The sequence below is a fragment of the Nannospalax galili genome, unplaced genomic scaffold, assembly GCF_000622305.1.
Source record: "Nannospalax galili isolate Female #2095 unplaced genomic scaffold, S.galili_v1.0 scaffold2552, whole genome shotgun sequence".
In the NCBI taxonomy this organism is placed as follows: domain Eukaryota; kingdom Metazoa; phylum Chordata; class Mammalia; order Rodentia; family Spalacidae; genus Nannospalax; species Nannospalax galili.
In genome coordinates, this window is record NW_008330756.1 from 44,779 (window position 1) to 68,894 (window position 24,116).

The 24,116-nt window shown below is 43.3% G+C and overlaps 1 protein-coding gene across 1 annotated transcript in view; it reads left to right on the forward strand.

The window, feature by feature from the left end:
- The window catches only part of Lipg (lipase G, endothelial type), a 27,108-nt gene extending 7,471 nt beyond the window's left edge, over positions 1–19,637 (forward strand). Inside the window, exons 4-10 of the mRNA XM_008851854.3 lie at positions 1,123–1,234; positions 7,711–7,932; positions 9,661–9,903; positions 11,002–11,122; positions 12,381–12,599; positions 15,666–15,770; positions 17,694–19,637. Of these exons, the coding sequence (XP_008850076.1) occupies positions 1,123–1,234; positions 7,711–7,932; positions 9,661–9,903; positions 11,002–11,122; positions 12,381–12,599; positions 15,666–15,770; positions 17,694–17,715 (1,044 nt within the window). The 3' untranslated portion in view covers positions 17,716–19,637. The remainder of the gene's footprint in view (positions 1–1,122; positions 1,235–7,710; positions 7,933–9,660; positions 9,904–11,001; positions 11,123–12,380; positions 12,600–15,665; positions 15,771–17,693) is intronic.
- The last annotated feature ends 4,479 nt before the right edge of the window (positions 19,638–24,116 follow it).

The following is a 24,116-nucleotide window of genomic DNA, read 5'->3' on the forward strand; positions in this document are numbered from 1 at the left end:
TGATCAAAATCTCTGGCATCACAATTTTTGCTAAATTAAGCATTGCATGAACTACTTCAAAGCCTACTTCAGAGCCTTTGAATTATTGATAGATCTCTGCATCCCCCCCCACCCCCGTACTGTATTTGCTGTAAGAACATTTGCCTTGTGGGTGATTACTTGTTGATCTTAGAAGCTGATGGCCTTAGGATGACTAGAGAATAGCCAGAAACCAGGACAGGCTTGGAACCTGAGACTGCTACAGAGTCTGCTCTTGCCTTTGGAGTGTAGCTGTGCTAAGGAGTAGGAAGAGGTTGGTTCAAACAGATCAGCCAATACATTGTTTAAAATATCGTGTGCAAAACAGATCTTGAGATCATGTATTTACTTTTTATAGGTTAATGATTTGTCCGAGACCAGTGGACTTAACTGGGGCTGGAAAGGCAGGGGGACACTGGCAAAGTGACCCTAAAAGCTGAGAATTTCCAACCTGACTCTCCTTTCACCCAAGAATCTTAGGGGTGCTGGCAGAATTCTGGGAAAGATTTGTGTGCAGTGCTTCCCTGTTCAACTTGAGGTGCTTTAGAAATGTTTTCTGAGCCATGGGGTCAAAGCTCTACCTCACCCCTCCTCCCCCACCATTTGAATGCTCTGGAATGGGACACTACTCCAATGTGGGCTTACGAAGAGGAAGGTAGCAACTCCTGGGGGTAGAGTAAGGTCAAGGTCTAAGAAGGCAGGCAGGGAGTAGGTTACTACAGATTGTGGCTAGTGCTTGGATCTGCAGTGAGTATGGTATCTTTCACCTCCATACTGCTTCCAGTGCCCTCTAGATACTGCCTCAAAGAAAGGAAGCCATGTTGTAGAACATGTAGAGGAATACCCAGTCATGCAGCCTGTAGTCACAGCCTCCGTCTCACTCTCTTGGTATTTCAAGTGCCACTAAGTCCTTTAGACCTCCCTGTCCTAGGCAGGGACCATCCATGTTGCCTGACCAGCAATGCTGATGATACTGCAGGGAGTCTCTATGCCCATGGCCCCTGTGACCCCTCCTCTAACATGATGAATTTGTTGAAATTGTTGGTGGCCCTTGAAGCTCCAGACCACACCCTTTAGCTCACACTCTTTGATGACTTCCTGCAGGAGAAGGAAGATTTTTCTCTTCAGAATGTTCACTTGATTGGCTACAGCCTTGGCGCACATGTGGCTGGATATGCTGGCAACTTTGTGAAAGGAACAGTGGGCAGAATCACAGGTAAGAACTGACTGTGTCTACATTCTCCAGCTGGGCATTCTGAACCAGAGAGCTCCCAGATGAGACAGCGTAAGTCCTCAAGGGACTGGCTTTGGAAGAAACCTGACAAACTCTTTTTTTCAAACTGAACATGTATAAGATCTTAATATACGGCAGGTGGATGGGGAAAGGATATTCTTATTGAAGCTACATAGGTGTTTATGAGTTCTTGCCTGTACTCTTCAGACCTTCTTCCCTAGAGGAATCCCAAGCTGGAGAAATCTCAAGGTTTCAGAGCAATGGAGAACTTGGAAACTTCTGGTCTAGTCTAGCAGGCAGGGAAACAGGCAGAAGTGAGGCAACTTGCTCATGAGCAAATGGCTAAGAACTAAAGAGCAAAAACTGAAATGGAACCTTGGTTTCTAAGCTTCTGAGTGTTCACTTTTGGTCTTCACAATGAGATTCCGGATATTAGAGAAAGGAATGAATGCTAGAGTCTGGTTTGAGTTCTACTACTTGTTTTCTATTTCACCCACCAATAGCTTCTTTCCAATGTTAAGGTCACATATTTATTAATGATCATCACCTGTTTAGAATGAGTGGCTGAACTTTGTAATTAAAAGGACTTTTCTGATATTGGTATCCAGGTGCCCAATTGAAAGTGGAGTTTTTCCATCTTGAAACTTATACCTCAGTGAACATTTTTTATTAAAAATTAATTTTCTTGATTTATTTATTTTTATTTGTGTCTTTTGCCTGTATGCATATAAGTGCACCCATGTTGTGCAATGCTCAGAGAGGCCAGAAGAGGGTGTTGGATCCCCTGGACCTGGAGTTATGGTTGGTTGTTAGCTAATATGTGGGTGCTGGGAACTGAACCTGGGTCTTCTGCAAGAACAGCCAGTGCTCTTAACCACTGAGCCATCTCTCCAGCTGTTTAACGAACTTTTTTTAAAAAAATCTTTTTGAGACAGGGTCTCCCTGTAGCCCCAGCTGTCCTGGAACTCACTATGTAGACCAGGCTGGCCTTGAACTCACCTGCCTCTGCCTCCCGAGTGCTGGGATTAAAGGCCAGTGCCACCATGCCCACCTTCTTAGTGAACTTTTAATATTTAATTTGGACTAAACTATATAATGATTCTAAAAAAAGTCAGATTCTTTTATCTATTTTAGGGACCTTTAGATATGCAAGAAAGTTTCTTCTACATTAAAATTAATAGTAAATTTATTGCCTCAACCTTTTCCTTTCGTCCAACATTCTTTTATGTGTATTCATCCTCAGCTTCCTCCCCATCCCTGAGAATACTAAGGATGGTGTCTTAGCTTGTTTTCTGTTACTATAATTAAACAGCATAGACTAGGTAATTTATAGTGGATAGAAGTTTATTTAGCTTCCTGGCATCTTTTTACTGCATGATAACATGGTGGAGGGAAGTGTCTAACATGGTCAGACAAAACAAGCAAGCTAGTTTAGGTCTCTCTCTTATAAAACCACTGATATTGTCATGGGGACCCCACCCTGATGACTTCACCTAATGTTAATCATCTCTCAAAGGCCTCTCTTCCAAATACCATCCCTATTTGAATTTAGGGATTATGTCCTCAGCCTATGAATTTGGGGAGGACACCTGCAAATCACAGCTTGATAATATCACCTAGAAGGAGAGATTTGATCTATTTCTTTCCTTGTAATGTTTTTATTTAAAACAGGACTCCGGTAGGAAGGAATCCTTTAGATAACTGAATTAATAAAGGTAGAGTTTCAGATTTTGGGAACAAGGTAGCAGGGTAGTTAAAAAAAAAACAACAACAGCAAAACCAACAACACCAATCTTTGTATCATTATTGGCCCTCTTTAGTTGCTGTCTTTGGGTTCAAATCTAATAGGTGCCTACACATAGACATATGTATACAAACTCCATGAGAGCCAGTAATTCCAGTCTTTATAGCTTGAGAGCTTTCTTTCTAGCATAGTGGGGCTTGAACTGTCTGAAGTAGGCTATGCTTGCATGACCATCCTCCAGTGTTCCAGAGCCAGGCCAGCTGGTTGCAAACTGCAGCACTCACATGGGCTCTACCAGGGTCAAGGCCCAATGTGTCCTTGTCAACAAGGACAAACCAAAGGTCTTGCCTTTCCCTGTTTCTAATGTAAAATGAGACAAGGCTAGTCAGAGAGCTTTCCAGTTCTTTTTTCTTGTTCTGGTGGTGGCTGTTGAGAAGGCCTCTTGTCTGTGGCCAGCTGTGGGGCTGGCAGAAGGCTAATTAGTGCACATGCCTTGACCCTCATGTCCTGAGAGTAGCAGCTTCCCTCTGACCTCTCTGTGGAGCAGGGGCCTGGCCTGGGTTTAGTTGCTTGCCCCATACTGATGTGGATGTTTAACGGGGAGGCTGGCTCCTCTACTTTCTGTTGGTAGGCTTCTCATGTGGACCTGACTGGTAGGATGGAGACTGCAGCTTGTGTGGGAGCCTCAGGGTAGTGATATCACAGTGCAGAAGCCACCAAGGGTCCTTAGCCTGGAGTCTACAAGAAAAGATCTGAGCCCAAGTCTTGCTTGAATGGAGGATGTGGAGTGGGGTTTGCTGGAGTTTTACCCCTCTTTGCTCTTGAGGGCAGTCTGTGTTGTACTAGGGAAGAAGTCAAATATTTCTAACTGAACTTGTGACTAGGTAGTTATGAACAAGTAAGATAGAGGATTAATTCCTTCAAGAACTACAAATTAGGTAGGCTGTGGGCTAGATGCTATCTAATGTCAAGCCTCAAGCATACTCACTTGATAGATGAGTGAAAATACTTCATACTTTCTCTAAACTGCCTGGTAACCTTGTAACTTTCATAAATGGGAGGAAGGATGACTGGATGATTAAACAAGCCCAATCTCGCACTTTAAGTAGTAGATCTGGGATTCAGTCCGGGTTACTAGAGTATAGGGCCCTGCCTGTAGCCACTATCTGGAAGTATAGATTAAAAAGTACAGTAAAAAGTAGATTGTATCACGTGGACCAGGGATGTGTGCCACATAGTCAGGGCAGGGAACTGGCTGAGTCTGGGTAGGTGAAGGCCCCACACTGGCCTATGAGGCCCCTCAGCCGCTAGCATTCCTCCAATACAGCCTCGTTTCCATGGAGCTGCCAGTCTGGTGGGGATCTTTGTTCACACCAAGCAGAGAGCCCCTCTCTTGTCTTAGTTGCAAAACAGAATGTTCCTCCTCGTCAATTCTTTTTCCCTTCAGTGCACATGGTGAGAAGCAGAGAGAGAGAGAGAGAGAGAGAGAGAGAGAGAGAGAGAGAGAGAGTCATTACCTTGTTTTTTTTTTTTGTTTTTTGGTTTTTTTTTTTTTTTTTTTTGAGACAGGGTCTCCTTGTAGCCCTAGCTAGCCTAGAACTCACTCGCTATATAGACCAGACTGGTCTTAAAATCACAGAGATTTGCCTCCCTCTACCCCACCCCGAGTACTGGGAATAAAAGCATGTATCACCCTGCCCAGTTTTTGTAGGTTATTTTGGAAGAGCATACTTTGGTGCCATCTTTCTTTTTAGGTCATAGGCTAAAGTTGAGCCCTTAAGCATCCTGGGTTCCCTTTCTGCCTTGGTCACCCATAAAATCATCCAAACTTCTGGAAACTCCCTAGTTTTAGCCTTCATTCATTCTCACATGAATAATGAGTCCTAGTTTGTTCACTCTGGAAAGCAGCTTCTGTTTATCCTAAAATTACCCTCTCACAAGTCCCAGTGAACTCTCTGATTCTTTGTGCTGGGTCTGGGGAATGTGGCTTTGTTATTCATTTCCTCCTTTGGGGACATGGTTCTTGACCACCTTACCTCCTGGCTTTGGTGCCTCTAGACTGGAGTCTCTCAGTCTGGGCACTGACATGTGGGGTCAGAGGAGCTTTGGTGTGTGTGTGTGTGTGTGTGTGTGTGTGTGTGTTATGTGGCATATTTAGGATAGTTAGCCATATCTCTGGCATGTCCCTAGTAGATGCTGTTAGTTTTTCTGCCCCCAGTTGTGATAAACAAAAATGTCTCCAAAGATCACCAAGTGTCCCTTGAGGGTAAGATCACTCCCAGTGGCCGATCCCTATTCTAGACCAAATAGGGCATTTTCTGTGCTTATGTCTTAACTTTCTCCAGTGTGTATCTGTTGGGCAAAGAGCCTTCTTGGTTGGGACAAATCCAGTTCCTATGATCATGGCTTGGTAATATTGAATATTGGCAAATTCTTAATCTCTTAATTTTTTATATAAACTGCATGAATTGTGGCTTGAGTTTCCATTTCATAGATGATCCTGAAGCACTGGGAAGTTTTTCAACATCTAGTCCACAAATGACTCACTTAAGATCGCCCAAGGAATCAGTCTCCATTTCTGTCTTGTCTGCAAGTACATATTAGATTCTCTGGAGATCAAGGTCACTGAAATCCACATTTATGCTTTACAAGTTCCTTCCTTCCTCCCTTCCTTCCTTCCTTCCTTCCTTCCTTCCTTCCTTCCTTCCTTCCTTCCTTCCTTCCTTTCTTCCTTCCTTCCTTCCCTTTTAGATTTATGTGGTTCAGAATTAAAAGATTGTGTAAAATCTCTCACTGTCAAAGATATGATACGTGGCCAGTTTTCTTTCCCACCTGCTCCCCTGATGCATCTACACACAGAAAACTGTTTACTTATATGTCCTTTCAGAGATTTTTTTTTAGACTATATACTAGAATCCCAATTTATATATAACAAGCTCCCCAGTACAATTTGAGCAATTTCAAGTGTGATAGCCAGTATCCTATGTAGAGCAGCTTTCTGACTCAACACAGAAATTTGGGAGGCAAAAAGTCTTTCTCATTGTGGGTGTGAAAGCAGAAGGTGTTGTGAAGGTCTGGCATTTGGGTTCTTGCTGTATCGGATACTGGAAGTTTGGAAGTGCTATTCTCTACCATTCCACATGTGGGCCAAGACCTGGGCCTGACTAAGGAAGGGGTAGAGTGAGTCAAAATACAAGTCAAGCAGTTTGGGGGAGACAGAGTTCTTCCAGAATTATGTAGGCAGCTTAGTTATGGTGTAAATTCTGCACAAACCAGGCATGTAGGCGCAGATGGCTGGGGTCAATGGCTTAGGCCCAGGAGCCAAGTTTGTTCTAGACCTGCCCTAATTCTCACTTCCCTGCAACGGACCAGCCCAGACCGGGGCAGTTCAGTCTGATGGGAACAGGGTCGTCGAGAGGGTGGACAAGGAGTCGGCAAGTGACAAACAGATGCAAAAGGAGCTTGATGAAAGTCTGAGTGTAATTTTTGCAGTTGCAAGGTTTGAGATATATACAGCAAAGATCACAAAAACCGCAGAACAGTCATGCTAAGATTTACAGTTCCAGAGATGAAAGTAAAACACAATTTTGCCAACATATTTCCCTGTCTTATCAACCGGACACTAGACAGTAAATTCCTGCTTTACTGTGGTTTTTTACTGCCAGCCTTTTTTACACACTCGGCTTTGTAGTCCCAAGTCAGGATGACCTTGGCTCATTAAGCACTTTCAACACCAGCTGTGCCTGATGTTACCTTTTTAACTATTTGATAATATTCCTTGCTTATTTGTAGTGGGCCATAGGGCTTCTAAGTTATTTTTAACTCTATAGGTCCCAAAAAGGCTATTCCATGTTAGGGATCCATGAAGCTATCCTTCTCTCTTATCCTACCAAATTTTCAAATACTTTCTATATTTGCCCTATAATGCTCTCTTATTGATTGTTTATCAAAAGACACCAAGGTGGTCCTGATCTTACCGATTTATCCATGAATTGTAATGAATAACAAGAAACCCTTCTTCTATCTATATTTATCTATCTATATTTTTCTTCTAGAAATCTATTATTCCCTGGACTTTCCAGCATTAACTCTGCTTAATTACTTCTCACTATGTCTAAAATATCTCTCATTAAAATATCTTTCGTTAATAATGGTGCATCTGAACTAGGATGATTAAGGGATTTCAATAAAGGCAGTGATAGCGGTGCCAAGGACACCAGGCGCTTTCTGGGCCCCCAGAAAGCCCAAGATACAGTGACAGTTAGAAAATTAATAGCAAGTAAGAGCGTGCCAGGTACACTGCATGTTACTTATCACAACCAATTCCAAGAGGCAACCTTCCTTGAAGTTCCAGCCTCAACCCACGGAGGATCTCACGTGGGCTTCATTGGAGATGGCGTGACACTTCCCCATGGTTCCGCAGAGCTGGTGGCAGAGTGAGCATTGTGGCTGGCATATTGGGCTAGCTGAGGCATCAGGACATGTGGAGGCTTAAGAAAAAAGTGTCAGTCCTGGAACAGCGGGACTTAATTCCTGGATGATGTCTAGGGTCAACTGCATATGGGTTCTTTATTTTCTTCCACACCTTCTGTGTCTGGATTTGTGCTGCTAGGCTCAGCGAGTATCTTCATTCTGCAGGCTTGGACTGAACTCAAGTCAAGACTCACTGACTTGGTGTTCCTGACAAAGTCCATCTCGGCTTCACTTGTTGCAGGTCTAGATCCTGCTGGACCCATGTTTGAAGGAGTGGACATCAACAGGAGGCTCTCCCCAGATGACGCAGACTTCGTGGATGTTCTGCATACCTACACACTTTCCTTTGGCTTGAGCATTGGGATTCAGATGCCTGTGGGGCACATTGACATCTACCCCAATGGTGGTGACTTCCAGCCAGGCTGTGGATTGAATGATGTCTTGGGATCAATTGCATATGGAAGTAAGTTTCTAATTTTCCGCTTTGAGTTTGACCTTCTAAATCAGCCCAAGTTGTTAGTGCTGTCAACATCATTCCCCTCATCACTGTCATCACTTCACACAGTGATCATCCTCTGTGCCTGTTAACAACCATCCATTTACTTAGCATGCTTCCAGGTCACAGTTGTTATTGATTAATTTCCTTTTTGAATGGGTATACATAGACGCTTATTTAAAAATCAAGCATTAGGGAAGGTGAGTGGGTAAAGGTGCTTGCCACCAAGCCTGACAGCCTGTGTTCTAGCCCCAGGACCTACATGGTATAAAGAGAGAACTAACTCCCAAAAGCTATCCTCTGTCTTCCACTAAATAAATAAGTGCAATAAAATATATCAAGCAATATAGAATTTTATAAAACAAAAGGTTAAATCTCCCCTTGCTGCCATGCCCACCTTTACTCTCTGAAGGCAGCCAGTGTAAACATTTGTGTGATCTTTGTAAATTTGTGTGTCTGTGTGTAACTAGATTGTTTTCCAAGTCCTATTGTTTTGTGCTCTCTCTGCTCAGTCGTCATATATTATGGACATTCTTAAAGGCCAGAGCAGGTAGACTTACTATATATTTTTACAGACTATGTAATATTCTGTTAGATGAATATACTATATCTCATTTTTCGGTAACATTTTAGAGAAACAAAACCAAGGACCCCTTTCTATTCTATTTTACTTTCTGAATGCCTCAGCCTATGCTTTGCCAACTTGGACTGAAGTCATTTTGTGAATGAACCTGGTGTGGTATCCAGTGGCTCTCTGGGTTTCCCATTCTTTCAATGCCCTGGCTTGGCTCTCTCCATTCTGACACTCTGCCTTTTCTTTGGATGTCCAAGTCTGTCACTTGGTGTTAATACAGTTCCTTTCTCCCAATATGAGTGAATATACAGGTTGCTATGTGGGGTGGGAAGCTCTGCTCACTCCTTTGCAGGCTGTGGAATGATGGTATTTTTAAAAAGCTGGTGGTGTTAGTAAGGAAGAGGTAGAGGTGGCTTTGCCAAATTTTTCTAGGGCTCTTGGAGTTTCTTGAACTATTGGTTTTAGCAGTGACATACTACTCTAGACTGAGCAAATTATCTCCTCTGTATGGCACTTCGGACTGTAGTCTGAAACTGAAGGGATTAGATCACAGTGCTGGTGGCATATTCCTAAAGGGTCAGTTAGCAAATATTGCAGGCCTTCAGGCCATACAGTCTCTGTTTCCACTGCCCCTCCCTGCTATGGTAGCACGAAAATATCCAGGAACCAATGACTGTGGTTCTGTTACAATAAAACTTTATTTACAAAACTTGTATTCATCCTTCAAGCTATATTTTGCTGAGCACTGTACAAGATGGTGTTTCTGATTTGATGCATTTCTGCAATTTTCTATCCATACAGCTCTGTTGGGACTTAATGATTGCTTTCACACAGCTGGACTTCATCACAATTTTACTTTTACTGTGTAAATTCTTTATTTCTCTGAGCATATTGCTGCTGTCTTCTCCCACTTACAGAGTGGACAATTAGGTGGCTGGAATGGTCTTAAATTCCCTTGTTTCTAAATAGGAGCCAGACACATCACTGAGCACATATAAGAATTATACATATCAGCCTCAATCAACATAGTGATCATGAGGAGGTGTATAATAATTATTCACTGAGTGGTATAATCATCCAAGTGGCTCATCTCATGTGTTCTCTGTCTCCCTGTACCCCAGCAATCACAGAGGTGGTGAAATGTGAACATGAGCGAGCCGTACACCTCTTTGTGGACTCCCTAGTGAATCAGGACAAGCCGAGCTTTGCCTTCCAGTGCACAGACTCCAACCGCTTCAAAAAGGGGATCTGTCTCAGTTGCCGGAAGAATCGTTGTAATAGCATTGGCTACAATGCTAAGAAAATGAGAAACAAGAGGAACAGCAAAATGTACCTAAAAACACGGGCCGGCATGCCTTTCAGAGGTAACTTGTCTGCAGGCCTGCAAGCAACCCCTTAGCTTTTTTCTTCCTTTACAACTTGTTGTAGAACAGGGTGTGCACCAGCTCAGGAGCTGTGGCCCACTCAGCTGTACCAAATTATTGCAAATTAGATCATATTGTGCATGTCCTAGTAAAGTTGGTCCTTAAAAGTTAATGGTGAGAATGCCCAGAGTGGGGGCTCACACTTTTAATCCCAGCCCTCGGGAGGCAGAGGCAGGTGGATCTTTGTGAGATCGAGGCCAGCCTGGTTCAATGTAATGTCTTCCAGGCAGGCTTAGACTAGGGACAACAACAACAAAAAAGTTAATGGTGAGGATGCCTTTGGTGATGTATTAACCCATGATCACATATTGATATCTTAAAATTCTATCTTGCATTTAATGTTTTCAAGTATTTTCATATTTCTCATTCAATTTTAACAAATGAGAAGCAGCATGAAACAGAAGACAGAAATGATAGCTTATAATTTTATAACCTGTGTATTATTTTACATATGAGGACATCGAAACTCAGAGAGGTTAATACCTTGTTCCTTAATCCAGGGTCACACACAGTAGAAAGAGGTAGGTCCTAAATCCCCAAACATCTCCTGACCCCCAAGTTTAGGGCACTTTTTCAGAGCCAGGTGAGGTGGTGCACGCCTGGAATCCCAGCACTTAGGAGGCTGAGGCCAGAGGACTGTGAATTCCAGATCAGCCTGAGAACTATGAGACCCGGTCAACAAACAAACAAAAAGAAACAAGAAAAGGAAAGAATGAAAAGATGGAGGGAGAGCGGCAGGAGGGGAAGAAAGAAAGAAGGAAGGGAGGGGAGAGGAAGCAAGGAAGTCATCAAAGTCATACATTTCAGGGCTCAAGTTCTTGCTGGGAGACAAGGCTTATATATCCACAATCACTCACAATCCTCACTGTGCCCCAGGCTGAGGAACAGCATGCTATTGGGCAGAACAAGGTTGCGGCTAATGTGGGCCAACATGATGTCCATCTCTAAAGTTCAGTGTGCTAGATGGCTTGTATGAGTTGGGGCGCCCTGAGGTGATGAGCAAGGCTCACAAATGTCTCTGTTCTGCTGTCTGTGCAGTTTACCATTATCAGATGAAAATCCACATCTTCAGTTATAAGAGCAGGGGAGAAATCCAGCCCACCTTCTATGTCACCCTGTATGGCACTAATGCCGACTCCCAGATTCTACCGTTGGAAATGTAAGTGTGAGTGTCCTTTGAAGCTTGGGTTCAGGACAGAGAACTGGTTAGTCTGAAGATGAGAGCAGAGTGAGCTATTGGAAGAGGTTCAGGAGAGTCAAGCTGGTTTGCCCAGGGGAGGAGCTGGGTGGTTCTTGTTGGCATCTGGGTCCTCTCTTTCCTCTCTTCTGTGTGCTTTCCTTCAAGTCCTTGACTCAGAGGGTTTCTGGGAGGGAAGCTCCCAAGATGAATCAGCTGCGTGAGAAACTACTGATCAGCTGCACAGAAACTGCTGTTTCATGTCAGGCAACGCCTGACACCCAAGGCCTTAGGGAATCTGGAACTTGATGAACGTCATCCCTGGATCTTCTGTAATGATAAACTGTGGGAGGGTTACATGGAAGACTGTAGAAATTTGTTGAGTTCCCACCAGAGGCAAAGCACTCTGTCAAGTGATGTTGGTGTTATGAAGAAATATCAGAGACAGGTGAGGTGCCTGGAATCCCAGTACTTAGAAGGCTGAGGCCAGAGGACTGTGAATTCCAGATCAACCTGAGAACTATGAGACCCAGTCAACAAACAAAAAGAAACAAGAAAAGGAGGGTCTGGAGAGATGGCTCGGCAGTTAAGAGCACCTACTGCTCTTGCAGAGGACCTGGGTTCGATTCCCAGCACCCACATGGCGGCTACGAACTTTCCTTAACTCCAGTTCCAGGGGAATCCGAAACTCTCTTCTGACCTCTATGGCATTGCACGACACGGGTGCACTCACTTACATGCAGGCAATACACTCATATACATAAAATAAAAATAATAAATAAAATATTTTAAAAAAGAAATAAAAGAAAAGAATGAAAAGATGGAAGGAGGGAGGCAGGAAGGGAAGAAGAAAGAAAGGAAGGGAAGAGAGGAAGCAAGGAAGCCATCAAAGTTACACTTTTCAGGGCTCATGTTCTTGCTGGGAGACAAGGCTTTTACATCCACCATCACCCACAGGAAGAGAGGATTAGACTGTGCCCCAGGCTGAGGAACAGCATGTTTGCGTGGGGATGTGACTTCTTTGTGTCTTCTTATTTCTGTTCTTCTTGATCCTGTCTCTTCGGAGTTAGTAGCTTAGGAATGTTTTTGGTTAGAAGTCAAGTGTTGTGGGCGCAACCCAGCTTCCTCCTTGGTCCTGTAAACTGGGGGACATGAAGAGCCTGAGATGGAGGCACCCAGCTGAGTGTGCCAGTTTCCCAGGTGCCATGGGAGAGAGATGAGCTTCTCTTCTACCTTGTAGTGTGGAGCCCATTGGGCTGAATGCCACCAATACTTTCCTGGTTTATACTGAAGAGGACTTGGGTGATCTCTTGAAGATCAGCCTCACCTGGGAGGGGATATCTCAGTCCTGGTACAACCTATGGAAGGAACTTCGCACCTACCTGTCTCAACCCAGCAATCCTCATCGGGAGCTGCACATCCGACGGATTCGTGTCAAGTCTGGGGAAACCCAGCGGAAGTAAGTGTTCCATGCCCCTCACCACCTTGGTGAGTTGTGGGCACAAAGTTCTCCTGCATTCATTCTTTTCCTCCATTTGCACTCATAACCCTTACATATTCAGAGTGTGCTGCCAGCTAAACCTTAAACACCTTTGAAAGGAAATTGTGACTCCCAGATCAAGGCTTCTAGTAACTAAGGTGTATCTTATGCCTGGATCATAGCCCACAGCAGGAAGGGCAGGCTGGAGTTCATCGTTTCTTCTGCATGCCAAGTCCTGTGCTGGCCCGGAGGAAGAAGCCTTCCCCTGGACAGGGCTTTCTAGGAGTGCTATCTTGTGATTTATTTATGATGGGGCAAACTGGAGCATCCTGGTCCACAGGTGAAGACTTCCACAAGACCTATACCCTTCCCAGCACCTCACTTTTAGATCACTGTGTCTTTTCTTTTGAGGCTCTGGGTCAGGAATGTGGGACTGTGATCCTAACTTCCACTAGCAGAGAGCCCTCTACTGTGCCAGCTGGCAGCCTCCAATTTCTTTGATCCCCATGAGAGTTCCAGACCTTTGTGTATCAACTCTTGTTACTGTGCCCTGACTCTACCGAAGGAGGGCTCAAAGCCAGGAAAGTCATGGAGACTTTTATCAGGAGCGAGGAGGTCCCCCCCCGCCCCCCCCCGACCTCTGTAGTGCTCACTGCCAGCCTTGGGCTGGAGGAAGCAGCCTATGCCCTCTTTGTCATTCCTCTGACATTATTTCTGTTATAATTCTCCACATGTCTTGAATTTACATCCATTATCCATGGCTCAGCTGGCAGCAGAGGGAGTGTACTGGTGCCTTGGATCTTTCCTCCAAGCAATTCTAGTCTAGAAACCTTGGCCTGGGGGATTTATGAGAGGGAAGCACTAGTACCAAGCCCGTGATCTCCATAATTGTGTCTATTTTACTCCTCTAGGCTCTTAAGTATAGTCTATGCCCACAGGTGTGGTACCAGAAAGATGATCATCATTATTATTAAATATTTCAAATATAATTAACATTCCTCAAATCGCCATTGAGACTGATCAAATGTAAGCAGTTTCCCAAATTGGGTTCAAATATAAGAATTTAAAAGTAAAAACTTTGGGCCAGAGAGATGGCTCAGTGGTTAAGAGCAGTTGCTGCTTTTATTGAGGACATGGGTTGGGTTTCCAGCACATCTTTAACTCCAGTTCTAGGGGATACAATGCCCTTTTCTGGCCTCTGTTGGCATTGCATGCACATGGTGCTGTTAAGTTCAAGCAGGCAAAACACTCATACACATAAAATAAATATGGATAAATTAAAAATAAAGTAAATAAAAGTAAAAACATTACAGGAAGCCCCTTTGCGCCCATTACATCTCCTTCTTTCAGACCAAATATAATGGAAAATTTCACATTAACTAATGGCAGTGCATTTCCTTTCTTTATGTTTTAATGCCCAGTAATACTTTGTTTATGCCCATAAAGAATATGTATAATTGTTTTAGATGCTTCTGTATTTTACATGATTGGGCATGCAGTTTTATGGGTTATTATAAAAAAAAGCAGATATTGTCTATGGAATTTGTTCAATACATGTTCTGTAATCTGTTCATGTTTAACTGTTGTGTAAGTCATCGTTGTACTAGAGTGGTTTTACCATTTTTATTCAGATTTTAAGTTTTCATTGTTTTTGTGGAATTGCAAATAGTGCTGAGGTGAGCATCCTTCACATTTTCCTCACATATGTGAGGGCTTTTTGGTGGCATGTATACTAAAATGCGGAATTGCTGGGCTGTGAATATATGCATTCTTTGATCTGGTGGGATATTTAAAAACTCTCTCCAAAGTGGTTGGACTACTTTTCAGTTTTGGCCCTAGCATTATAGTTCCCCTCCCCTGCTTCCTCTACTATCTGGTGGGATGTTCCTGCCACTCTGTTAGGTAGAAGCGGGTCTTCTGTTGTATTAATTTGCATTTCCTGATTGTGAGTGGGATAAGATATTTTTTATTAGTTTGAAAACATGTCGGTCCAACTTAGGCTCCAACTTGGGTACTTAGGCTCCCTGGGAGAGATTCAGAATATGGCTTTTTTTGTCCTGCTCAGCATCAGAATGAAGTGCCCCACACACTGTTGGTCATTGGGTGTTGTAATCATATATCATCAAGGCTGCATGGGGCAGCCACAAGCTATTGCTTACCACAAGCTGTTGTGAAATGGTTATCAGGCCCCTGATTCTTTCTAAAGCTCTTAGCTGTCTATGGGCTGAGCCTTTCTGATATTTTCTTTATAAAATATTTTATTTTTTATTTTTAATTACATGTATATGTGTGTGTCCATATGTGGGTATGTGCATATGAGTGAAGGTGCCCTTAGAGGCTAAGAGAGAGTATCAGATCATCTGGAGCTGGAGTTACAGGTGGTTGTGAGCTGCCTGATTTGGGTGCTGGGAACTGAACTTGGATTTTCTGCAAGAGTAGTAAGTGCTCTTAACTACTGAGCTATTTCTCCAGCCTAGAACCTTTGATTTTTGACTTGTGACTGGGATCCGGTTACTTTTGTCAATGAATATTATGGAGCACTGTCCTACAGGTGCATCAAGTCTGGTGGAAAAGTTCAGCATTGAACCTAAAACCCAAAAGTGGTTTCAAGCAGCATAGCCTATTGTCAGGTAAAACAAAATCTTAATTTTGAACTTCCTGTCATAAGTAACAACAATTACAAAAGCAACACTTATATAAAGATAAGCCTTTGTACTAAGTTGGGAGGTTTAGAGTGATCAGGTTTGTGGAAACTTGAGCAGGGAGGGGAGCTTCCAAGAGGTTATGGCCCCAAGAGTCAGGTAGTCTTTTGGGAAGATAGAGAAGAAAGTAGATGTGTGAGTGAGGCTGCATGAGGTCAAGTCATAAAATGAAACACAATTAGGAATCCTGTAGCAGGGATAGGCAGTTCTGAAGACTCTGGAGTGGGCGTGACAGGATGAAGGTTTCTTTTTCCCATTTCCATCTATGATGAATCTATCCAAGAGGCACTGTATAGACTCTGTAGGGTTTTGTCTGTAACCATGGTTTCTTTTTCCCTCTTAGAATGACATTTTGTGCACGAGACCCTGAGAACACTAGCATCCGCCCTGGGCAAGAGCTATGGTTTCACAAGTGTCGGGATGGCTGGAGAATGAAAAATGAAACCAGGTAACAGGACTTTCTATGTTCCACAAGCCCGTGGCTTCTCACCTAGCTGGATGTGGACCTGGGCCCAGAGTCAACAAACCAGAGAGAAAGTGCTTCCTTTCCGAAGCTGACCTGCTGGAAGGCAGTGGACAAATACATAAGTGAAATATTGCATGTCCGAGAATGTCTGTCCCTCTGTCCCTTGCCCTGCTTCACCCTCTCAGGGCTCTCTATACATGGTTGTGTCACTGAATCCCCACATTGGTGTCCATGCCCTTACCTTAGATTGGTGCCTCCTCTGTAGTGACAGGCAGGAGAAGGTCTATTTCCCAGCTTCCTTCTGGCACCAGGTTGGAGTAGGCAGGAGGGTGGGAGGGAAAGCACAGAGTACTGCCCCCTTTTTTAGGTTTTCTGGAACCTGGGTTGCTGTGAGTGTATGTTAGTGCGTCAAATTCTCTCCCTTTGAGAAATGGGAATGCTCAACTATAGAGCTGAGTGAGACAGACAGGCAGCCTTACTTCATATCCCATTGCTTGGTGCTGGACCCCATGCTTCCAGGTGGAGGAAAGCCCTTGTCATAGTGTGTGTGTGTGTGTGTGTGTGTGTGTGTGTGTGTGTCAGTGGGATCCTGGAGGAGAGCCTGTCTAATGCCCTGAGCCTAAACACCTGCTGAGGATGAGGGGACCGTCCCTCCAGTAATGTCTACCTCCTGCCCTTTGTCTTCACTACGGTACTGGATGGTAATCCTGCTGTCATCCACTGGGTGCTCAGTGTGTACCCACCTGTATCCAGTGACTTACAGAATCATTTAATTTTATCGATGACCTCAGGAGGCAGGTGTTACAGGGAGAGTGTACAGCAAGAAAATGGAGGCCTGGGAAGATGGAGTCTTTTTCCTAAGAGGCCCTAGTATGTGATGGGTCCGTTAAAATCTGCTTGTTTGAATATAGATGCTTTACCTGCTCAGAGGAATCACCCTATCTTTCTCTGGGTACCAATTATCAAGCAACCTGTGCTCAGGGATCCCTTGTGATTAACCGTCTGCCAACCTGCAGGGCCTGGCTGCATCTCCAGCTTTCTTGGCTCCAGTTTAGGAACATCAGCAGACAAAAACTCAGTGATGACAAGTGTGGGGTCTGAAGACTGCACATCTCATTAAGGGTAGCAGTCAAGTGTAGGCTCATCTGATTTCCCTCTATCATTAGTTTAATTCTTTTGGTTTGTGTTTACATTTACACCTTTCAATGTGCCCCCATATACCTTCATTTCATCAATTAGATTGTACATACTCAGGAAGTACTGCCATAAGGTATAAGATACTTCTTTTATGCTCTAGAACTTCCTAATGGTGGAGACTTCTATGACTGGGCTCACATTATTTCCTTATTTCCTTTTCTCTCTAAGGCATACAAAACAACTGGAGTCTAAGGAATAAATGCACACAGGAAGTTGTGGCATCCTTAGTCACATGTAATGCCATCAGCTTTCTCCCTGCTGACATGTGTGCTGTTCACTTACCAATAAGGAGCTTGAGATCCAGAGAGTTTCCTAGCTGAGATGAGGATTCAGGTCTCTTGACTCCACCATGTCCCCTTCCTGCCACACTTGAGTCTTTGTTTCTAGATCTAGTTTCTAGATCAAGGATTAGAGAATTCTCATCACATGTATGTGTGCATGTGTGCAAAACACATAAATACATAGACTATGACATGTGCACTTACCAGTCCAGTCTCCCATGGGTGTTTCTCAGAGAGAAACAGTGGCACTTTGGGTGGAGAGTTAAAAGAAGCCTTCAGGATCTTTCCAGAGCTCCTGAAAGTCAGTAAAATAGCCCTATAGGTGTGTCAGAAAACTTGGTCTTGAGGGTGACAGTATACACCTTGGTGCAGGTTTGCCCATTTGCTGGTGAGTGAGCTAACACTGTATTTTCATGGTTCCTTCTAGTCCCTTTGTGGAGCTGGCCTAAGGGGGCCATGGAGTCCTGTAGCCTGTGCCCAAACCCTGCTGTCTACACACATGGAGGAAAGTTACTGCTGAAGACCCACCTGATGAAAAACCCCTCTCAGCCTTGATCCTGGAGCCTTGAGAGGAGCTTGCTCACTGAGCTCACCTTTGCCCCCCATGACAACTGTGACTTGTCCCAGAAGGGACCTGTGTACTGCTGAAGCTCCAGTTCATTTAAACTCCAAACCTCTGTTGATACCTCAGGAAGCTAGTCTGGATTTGTGTGTGAGCACTGGAATAGCCAGAGCTCTTGTGTACACTGGGTAGGTCTCCCTGTTGTTAGATGAGCCCTGGATTTGCCCAATAACAGGGAACATGGGCTCTGAAGTGGTTCTGTGTGGAAGGCTGGCAGCTGCTTGGTCTCACTGAGTCTCAGTCAAAGGTCTTTCCCCTGGGAACTGACTCATATCACAATGACAGGCCTGTTACTTAAAGAGGGGGTGGTAGATCAGGCTGGTGCTGGGGTCCTGTTGTGAGAGCTCTCATGTGATGCACTGATGGGTACTGGTTCTATCTTAGACATTCCATCCTGCTCTGAAGCTCACCTTCTGAAGCACACATTGTTGGCATTCTTTTTTACATTACTCATACTTTGACGAACAAATGTTTATTGGGTACTTCACTGTTTAGCACATGGCAGTAGACATGACTTAACTTCTGCATTTTGAGCCGATGGGGTTGAGGTCCCTAGAATCCTTTCTGGTTTAGTGGTCCATGAATTTACATGTGCTAAAACAGAAGGGGCCAAAGGGTGGGCTTCAGGCTGAAATGGGTGGGGCTCCTGAGGCCTTCATGTGCATGTTCTCCAAGAGTGACATGCTTGGTTACCAGAAGAAGGTCATGTACACTGGTCCACAGTGGTTGTCAATTGCTAGCTACAATTGCTTTGGAGCAAAGTCTCTGTCTGCTCTTTAGGGAGCTAGGAGATGTTATATGTATTCTACTTACCTGCTATGCAGAAACCAGCCCCTGTGGCCAGAGCTGGCACTGGGATTTGATACAGTGCTCATTCTTACATGAAATATTTTGCTTTTATACCTTATCTGTGTTAGACTTGGAAAAGCCTCCCATTCTAGATCTCGATTTGAATGAATAAACACATCTGAGACACCCTTTTCTAGTTTTCAGACAGTTTGCATGTGTGTCACCTAATTAGAGTGAGGGGAGCAGGACAGCCATTATTAATCTTGTTTTACAAAATCAAGGCTTGGTGAGATTCAGCCATCTGCCTGGGTTATATACCAAGGTGGTAGTGGGGCCAAAACTGAGGGCCCAGGCAGGTTTGCTGGAGGAAAGTTTGTGAAATCCCCTCTGAAACTCCATGAAGATATCTACAACCATTTCCTACCAGTATGCCCCAGATGTGATAAGCAAGAGTTTTTTTCAGAGCTACTCATAAAATCCCAAACCTTTGATTAATATGTAACCAGGAGAATGTGCCAAAAGGTTGAGTTTTTTATGGGTGTGATACTGGGAGGGGTAAGAGAGTGATTACTTTGTGTATTTAGGTTTTAAAGGACATTATTTGAATCTGTACTGTGCCAAAGTTATATCACCATTTAATGCCAAACTTCTGAAGACATAAGCAGTCAAGTCTTAATTCAAAGTATGCTCTCAAGTCCTCTGTGTGTTTCTGTGATTGCTTTCTAGCCAAAGTGAAGCTTGTGTTACTGGCCATGCATCCTGGTGACTTTTGACTTCTGTTTTCAGGAAGGAAGTTTGGGGAACCGAATCCTTACAGGTTGTGTATTTATCCATATGGCTTGAAGCCCTGTTTATATATAATGAAGCTTTTTTAAAATGCTTAGAGCACTATTTATTTCCTAAGTGTATATCATGTATAAAGACAAATGTATGGTTAGTTTTTACTTTAAAATTAACCAACTTCAAGATTTTAAAAAGTTTAATAGTAAAATAATAAAAAAGAAGAACAATACAATTCTTAATGGTAACTCACTTCTTTTTCTGTTTGTTTTTTTGAGACAAGTGTTTCCAGGCAGCTTCTAATTTGCTAATTAGACCAGGCTAGAATCAACTTACCTCTGCTGAGATTAAAGGCATGTACCACCATGCCTGGCTAACTCCTTTTTTTTGGGGGGGGGTCTGTTTGAGATAGCATCTCCCTGTAGCCACAGCTGGGCTAGATTCGTATGGAGACCAGGCTGGCCTCGAACTCACAGAGATCTGCTTGCCTCTGCCTCCTGAGTGTGCCACCACACCTGGGTGCTAACTCACTTCTTAAAACTGGAAATGATTGGGGGCTGGAGAGATGACTCAGTGGTTAAGAGTGCTGGTTGTTTTTTGTAGAAGACCTGGGTTCAAATCTCAGCACCCACATGGTGGCTAACAACCATCCATAACTCCAGTTCCAGGGGATCTGACACCCTCTTCAGTCCTCCGAAGGTACTGAAACACGGGTGCACTTAAATGCAGGCAATACAGTCACATAAAAAATAAATAAATACATAAATAAAAATTTTAGAAAAAAACCTGGAAATGATTATGGCTGCCCAAGCCTTAGACTTGACAAAAATTATTTTAATGTAAAATATGTTCTCTATTTGATAGTCACTGTTAGCAGGAAGTAGACAACTATTTCCAATAATGAACAAGAAGAAAGTTTATCTGAATTGCAGCAGGAAAGCCTGAAGTTGAACGTTTGGAAGAATTGGGAGGGTGACTGGACATCAGGGGATATTAGTGAACATATCTGTTTGGTTGTATGGGACCAGATAGCAATGACTTAAACAGAGTGGAGGCTGATTTCTCTATTGGAATAAAGTCTCTGCTGATACTGAGGTTCTGTTCTATAGAGGAGACCAGAGCCATCCATAGGATAATCTGTTCATCTTCACAGCTCATGGTGTCTCTCATGGTCATCTTCCAGTCAGTGAGAAAGAGGGAAAGAAAGAAAGGGGGGTGGGCAATCCCTCTGTAGGGGTGCTGACTGATAAGTTGTCAAAAGTCAATCACATGCCACATGAGAGTCTGGGGAGCTCTGCCTCTATTCAAGACTCCCGTGGACTCAGCTAAGAGGGATATAAAAAGGAAAATTGGAGAGAATAGACCAAGGTACTGTTTAAATGATTCAATCTTGTCAATTTTTAGTATTTATCTATTTATTTATTCATTTTTTTCTCTTTTTTTTTTTTGAGAGACAGGGTCTCATTATGTAGCCCTGCAACTTGCTAAATAGACTAGATTAACCTCGAATTCACAGAGATCCACCTGCCTCTGCCTCCTGAGTGCTGGGATTAAAGGTGTGTACCACCACTCCTGAAACAATTTTTCAGTTATCTTAAATTGATCTGTAACTATAAGGTTAGGTAGATTACGTTCATTTGACTTTATTTCTAGTCTTAAGTATTAAAACATTTCACTTTATTTTTAATATTAACAAGCCAGTGATTAATTATAAATGACATCCTACATGCAAGCAATACATGTTGTATTAGTGCCAACGTTGAGGGAAATGGTGAGCCCGATATACCTTTCATTGGTTTTTCATTGCTGTGCCTATAATTGTTTTTTGTTTGTTTTGAGACAGGGTCTTGCTCTATAGCCCAAGCTGAGCTGGAACTCACTTTGTAACACAGGCTGGCTTTGAACTAGAGATCCTCCTGCCTCAGCATCCTTAAGTGCTGGGATTATAGGCATACAGCATCATAGTTGGCAGTAGAACGTAATTGATATCAAATTCTGGTTCTGTGCAATCCAGGTTTAGAGTAGGTAGTAGTTTTCAGTACCAAGCTTGTACAGTAAAAGCAGCCTTGACCACCCTGTAGCTCCCAGTCAATATCCCATGTTTTCTTCCTTGAGGAAACTGCAAGGGACTTGAGTGGCACCTAAAGAGATTCTTGATAGCTTTGCTTGCATCTCCCAGTGGCATGGTGTAGCATGTATGCTTAGTAACTCTTCATGTTAGACCCCTGTGTCTTCTACAGCAGCAGCACCCATACATGTCAAGGCACTTAGTCTTTCAAATTCTGGGGCAGCATCATCTGAAAGTCCATAGCCCCAAACTAGATCCAGGCTCTTCTTTGAACTATATGTTCATGGTCTCCCAGCACTATCACAGCAGCGCCTTTTCCCTTTACAAAACTATCTTTCTTTGGAAAAGCTGGTCAACATGCCAGTTTGGATCTGCACATGATCAGAGCAAGGCTGGAATCCTACAGGAGATGAAGGATTAATGCCAAATTCTGTACCTCCAGTCACCACCATATCAGCATCATCTCAGGTTATAAATCTAAGAGTTACCCACAGCCTGAGCTCCTGTAGTATAGGCTGTACATGCTGCAGGATTGGGGTCCTTGAGTTTATACTGAATGCTGATCTGACGCACCGCTATATTGATCAGAATCTTAGGTTCAAAGAATGGGTTGTGTTTATTGTAACCTTTGGCCTGAAACATCAAAGCAGTTTCAGAAACAGCTTTGGGAGGAACAGGTCCCATATCAATTATAGCACTAGCAGCCTTTGGATCAGGCTGAATCTCTCAACTGGGATAGTTCATGGCTAACTATAATAGTGATTATGGTGAGAGAAGTCATGGACTTGTGTCTGATCTGGACACAAAGCTTTGTTCATTGAAATGACCATTAGCCCCTCTTGGTACATAAGCATCAACACTAACAGTATTTTGAGACACTCTCTTAGCCCCTTCTCCAAGCAATGAAATAATGCCACTTACTCCTTGCAGTAGAAAATGCCATACCAGTTGAGTTCCAACACCAGAACGAATCACCTACCTAATGTCTGTAATGACAACTTGTCTGTTGGCACAATTCCAGAAAACCTCCTTTTTTTAAAAAAAAAATTTTTTTTTATTAATTATTTTTATTTTTTATTATTTGTCTTTTTGAGACAGGGTCTCCCTGTAATCCTAGCTGTCCTGAAATTCACTATGTAGACCAGGCTGGCCTTGAACTCACAGAGATCTGCCTGCCTCTGCCTCCCGAGTGCTGGGATGAAAGGCGTGTGCCACCATGCCCGGAGAAAACCTCCTTTTAAAAAAAAAAAAAAAATTATTTATTACTTTCAATTTTGTGAGTATGAGTGTATTGCCTTCATGTGTGTATGTGTGCCCCTATCAGAACAGGATGTTGGATCCCCTGGAATTGGAGTTAGAGATGATTGTGAGCTGCCAGTGGGTGCTGGAAATCAAACCCAGGTTCTGTGCAAGAGCACCGAGTGCTCTTAACTGCTGAGCCATCTCTCTACCCTCCAGAAACTCTCCTTTTATTTCTTATTAATCACCGTCATAATCTTGAATGTCAAAGATGAGTGCTTTTAATTTTTAGGAAAGTTGACAATGTGGCATGATTCATATTTACCCTTGTAAGATTGTCAGGGCTGAGAAACCCTTAAAACATCTTAAAATGAGCAAAGCTCCCCAAGGGACTTTAATAGACAACTATTCTCCATCCCCATCAAGGACATTCTCACCCAAGCTTATTATTTCAGTCAGGGTTTGGATTAGAAAGACATGGTTATGCTATAACTTGGTTCAGGGTTCAGGGGTCAATACAGGCATCACATTTCAGAGAAAAGGGCACACATGGTGTTTCTGACAGAGCAGAGGAAAATTTTGAAATTGCTCACAGGAGGAGGCACAGGCTGGGTGGCTCCAGAGTGTCCTGTTTGACTTGGTTGTTTAGAACTACCTCACCAATTAGTCAGGGGAACCTCCACAGGTCTTCCTGGGGTTTTTCAAACATAGAGCCTAGGACAGTATCTGGAACAAAGCAGGTGTCATATGGCTACTTACTATGAGATGAAATTGGGGACAAGAAACCAGCTGCTTAAACTGGCATTAAGGGAGTTGGGGAAAGAACAGAGTATTGAGTCAAGAGTCCTGGCATGCTATTCATAATTATGTGAGAGTTAGTTTAACTATAACTTGGTGTGGTAGTGCATGCCTTAAGACCCAGCACTCAGGAGGCAGAGGCAGAAGAATCTCTGTGAGATCAAGGCCAGCCTGGCCTACACAGTAAGTTCCAGGCCAGCTGGGACTACAAAAATATCCTGTTTCAGAAAAGAAAAAAAAAAAAAAAAAACCTTTAAAATCTCTGCTTCTTCTAAGAAAGAGAGACACAAAAGACTGAGGCAAGATTGTGAGTTCAAAGCCAGCCTGGGCTATAGAGAGAGATCTTATCTTATTCAACCCAATGCAATCCAACCCCAAACCCAACCCAAGAAAACCACCAAACCAAACCAAACCAAACCCAAAGAATACCACCACAGACTGTTGTGAATATTAAGTATATATGGCAAAATATATTATTAGTGCTTTATAAACATTTGAATTGTAAAAAGACAATGAAGTAAAGACAAAATAAAAATAAGCATCTTAGGCTAGGC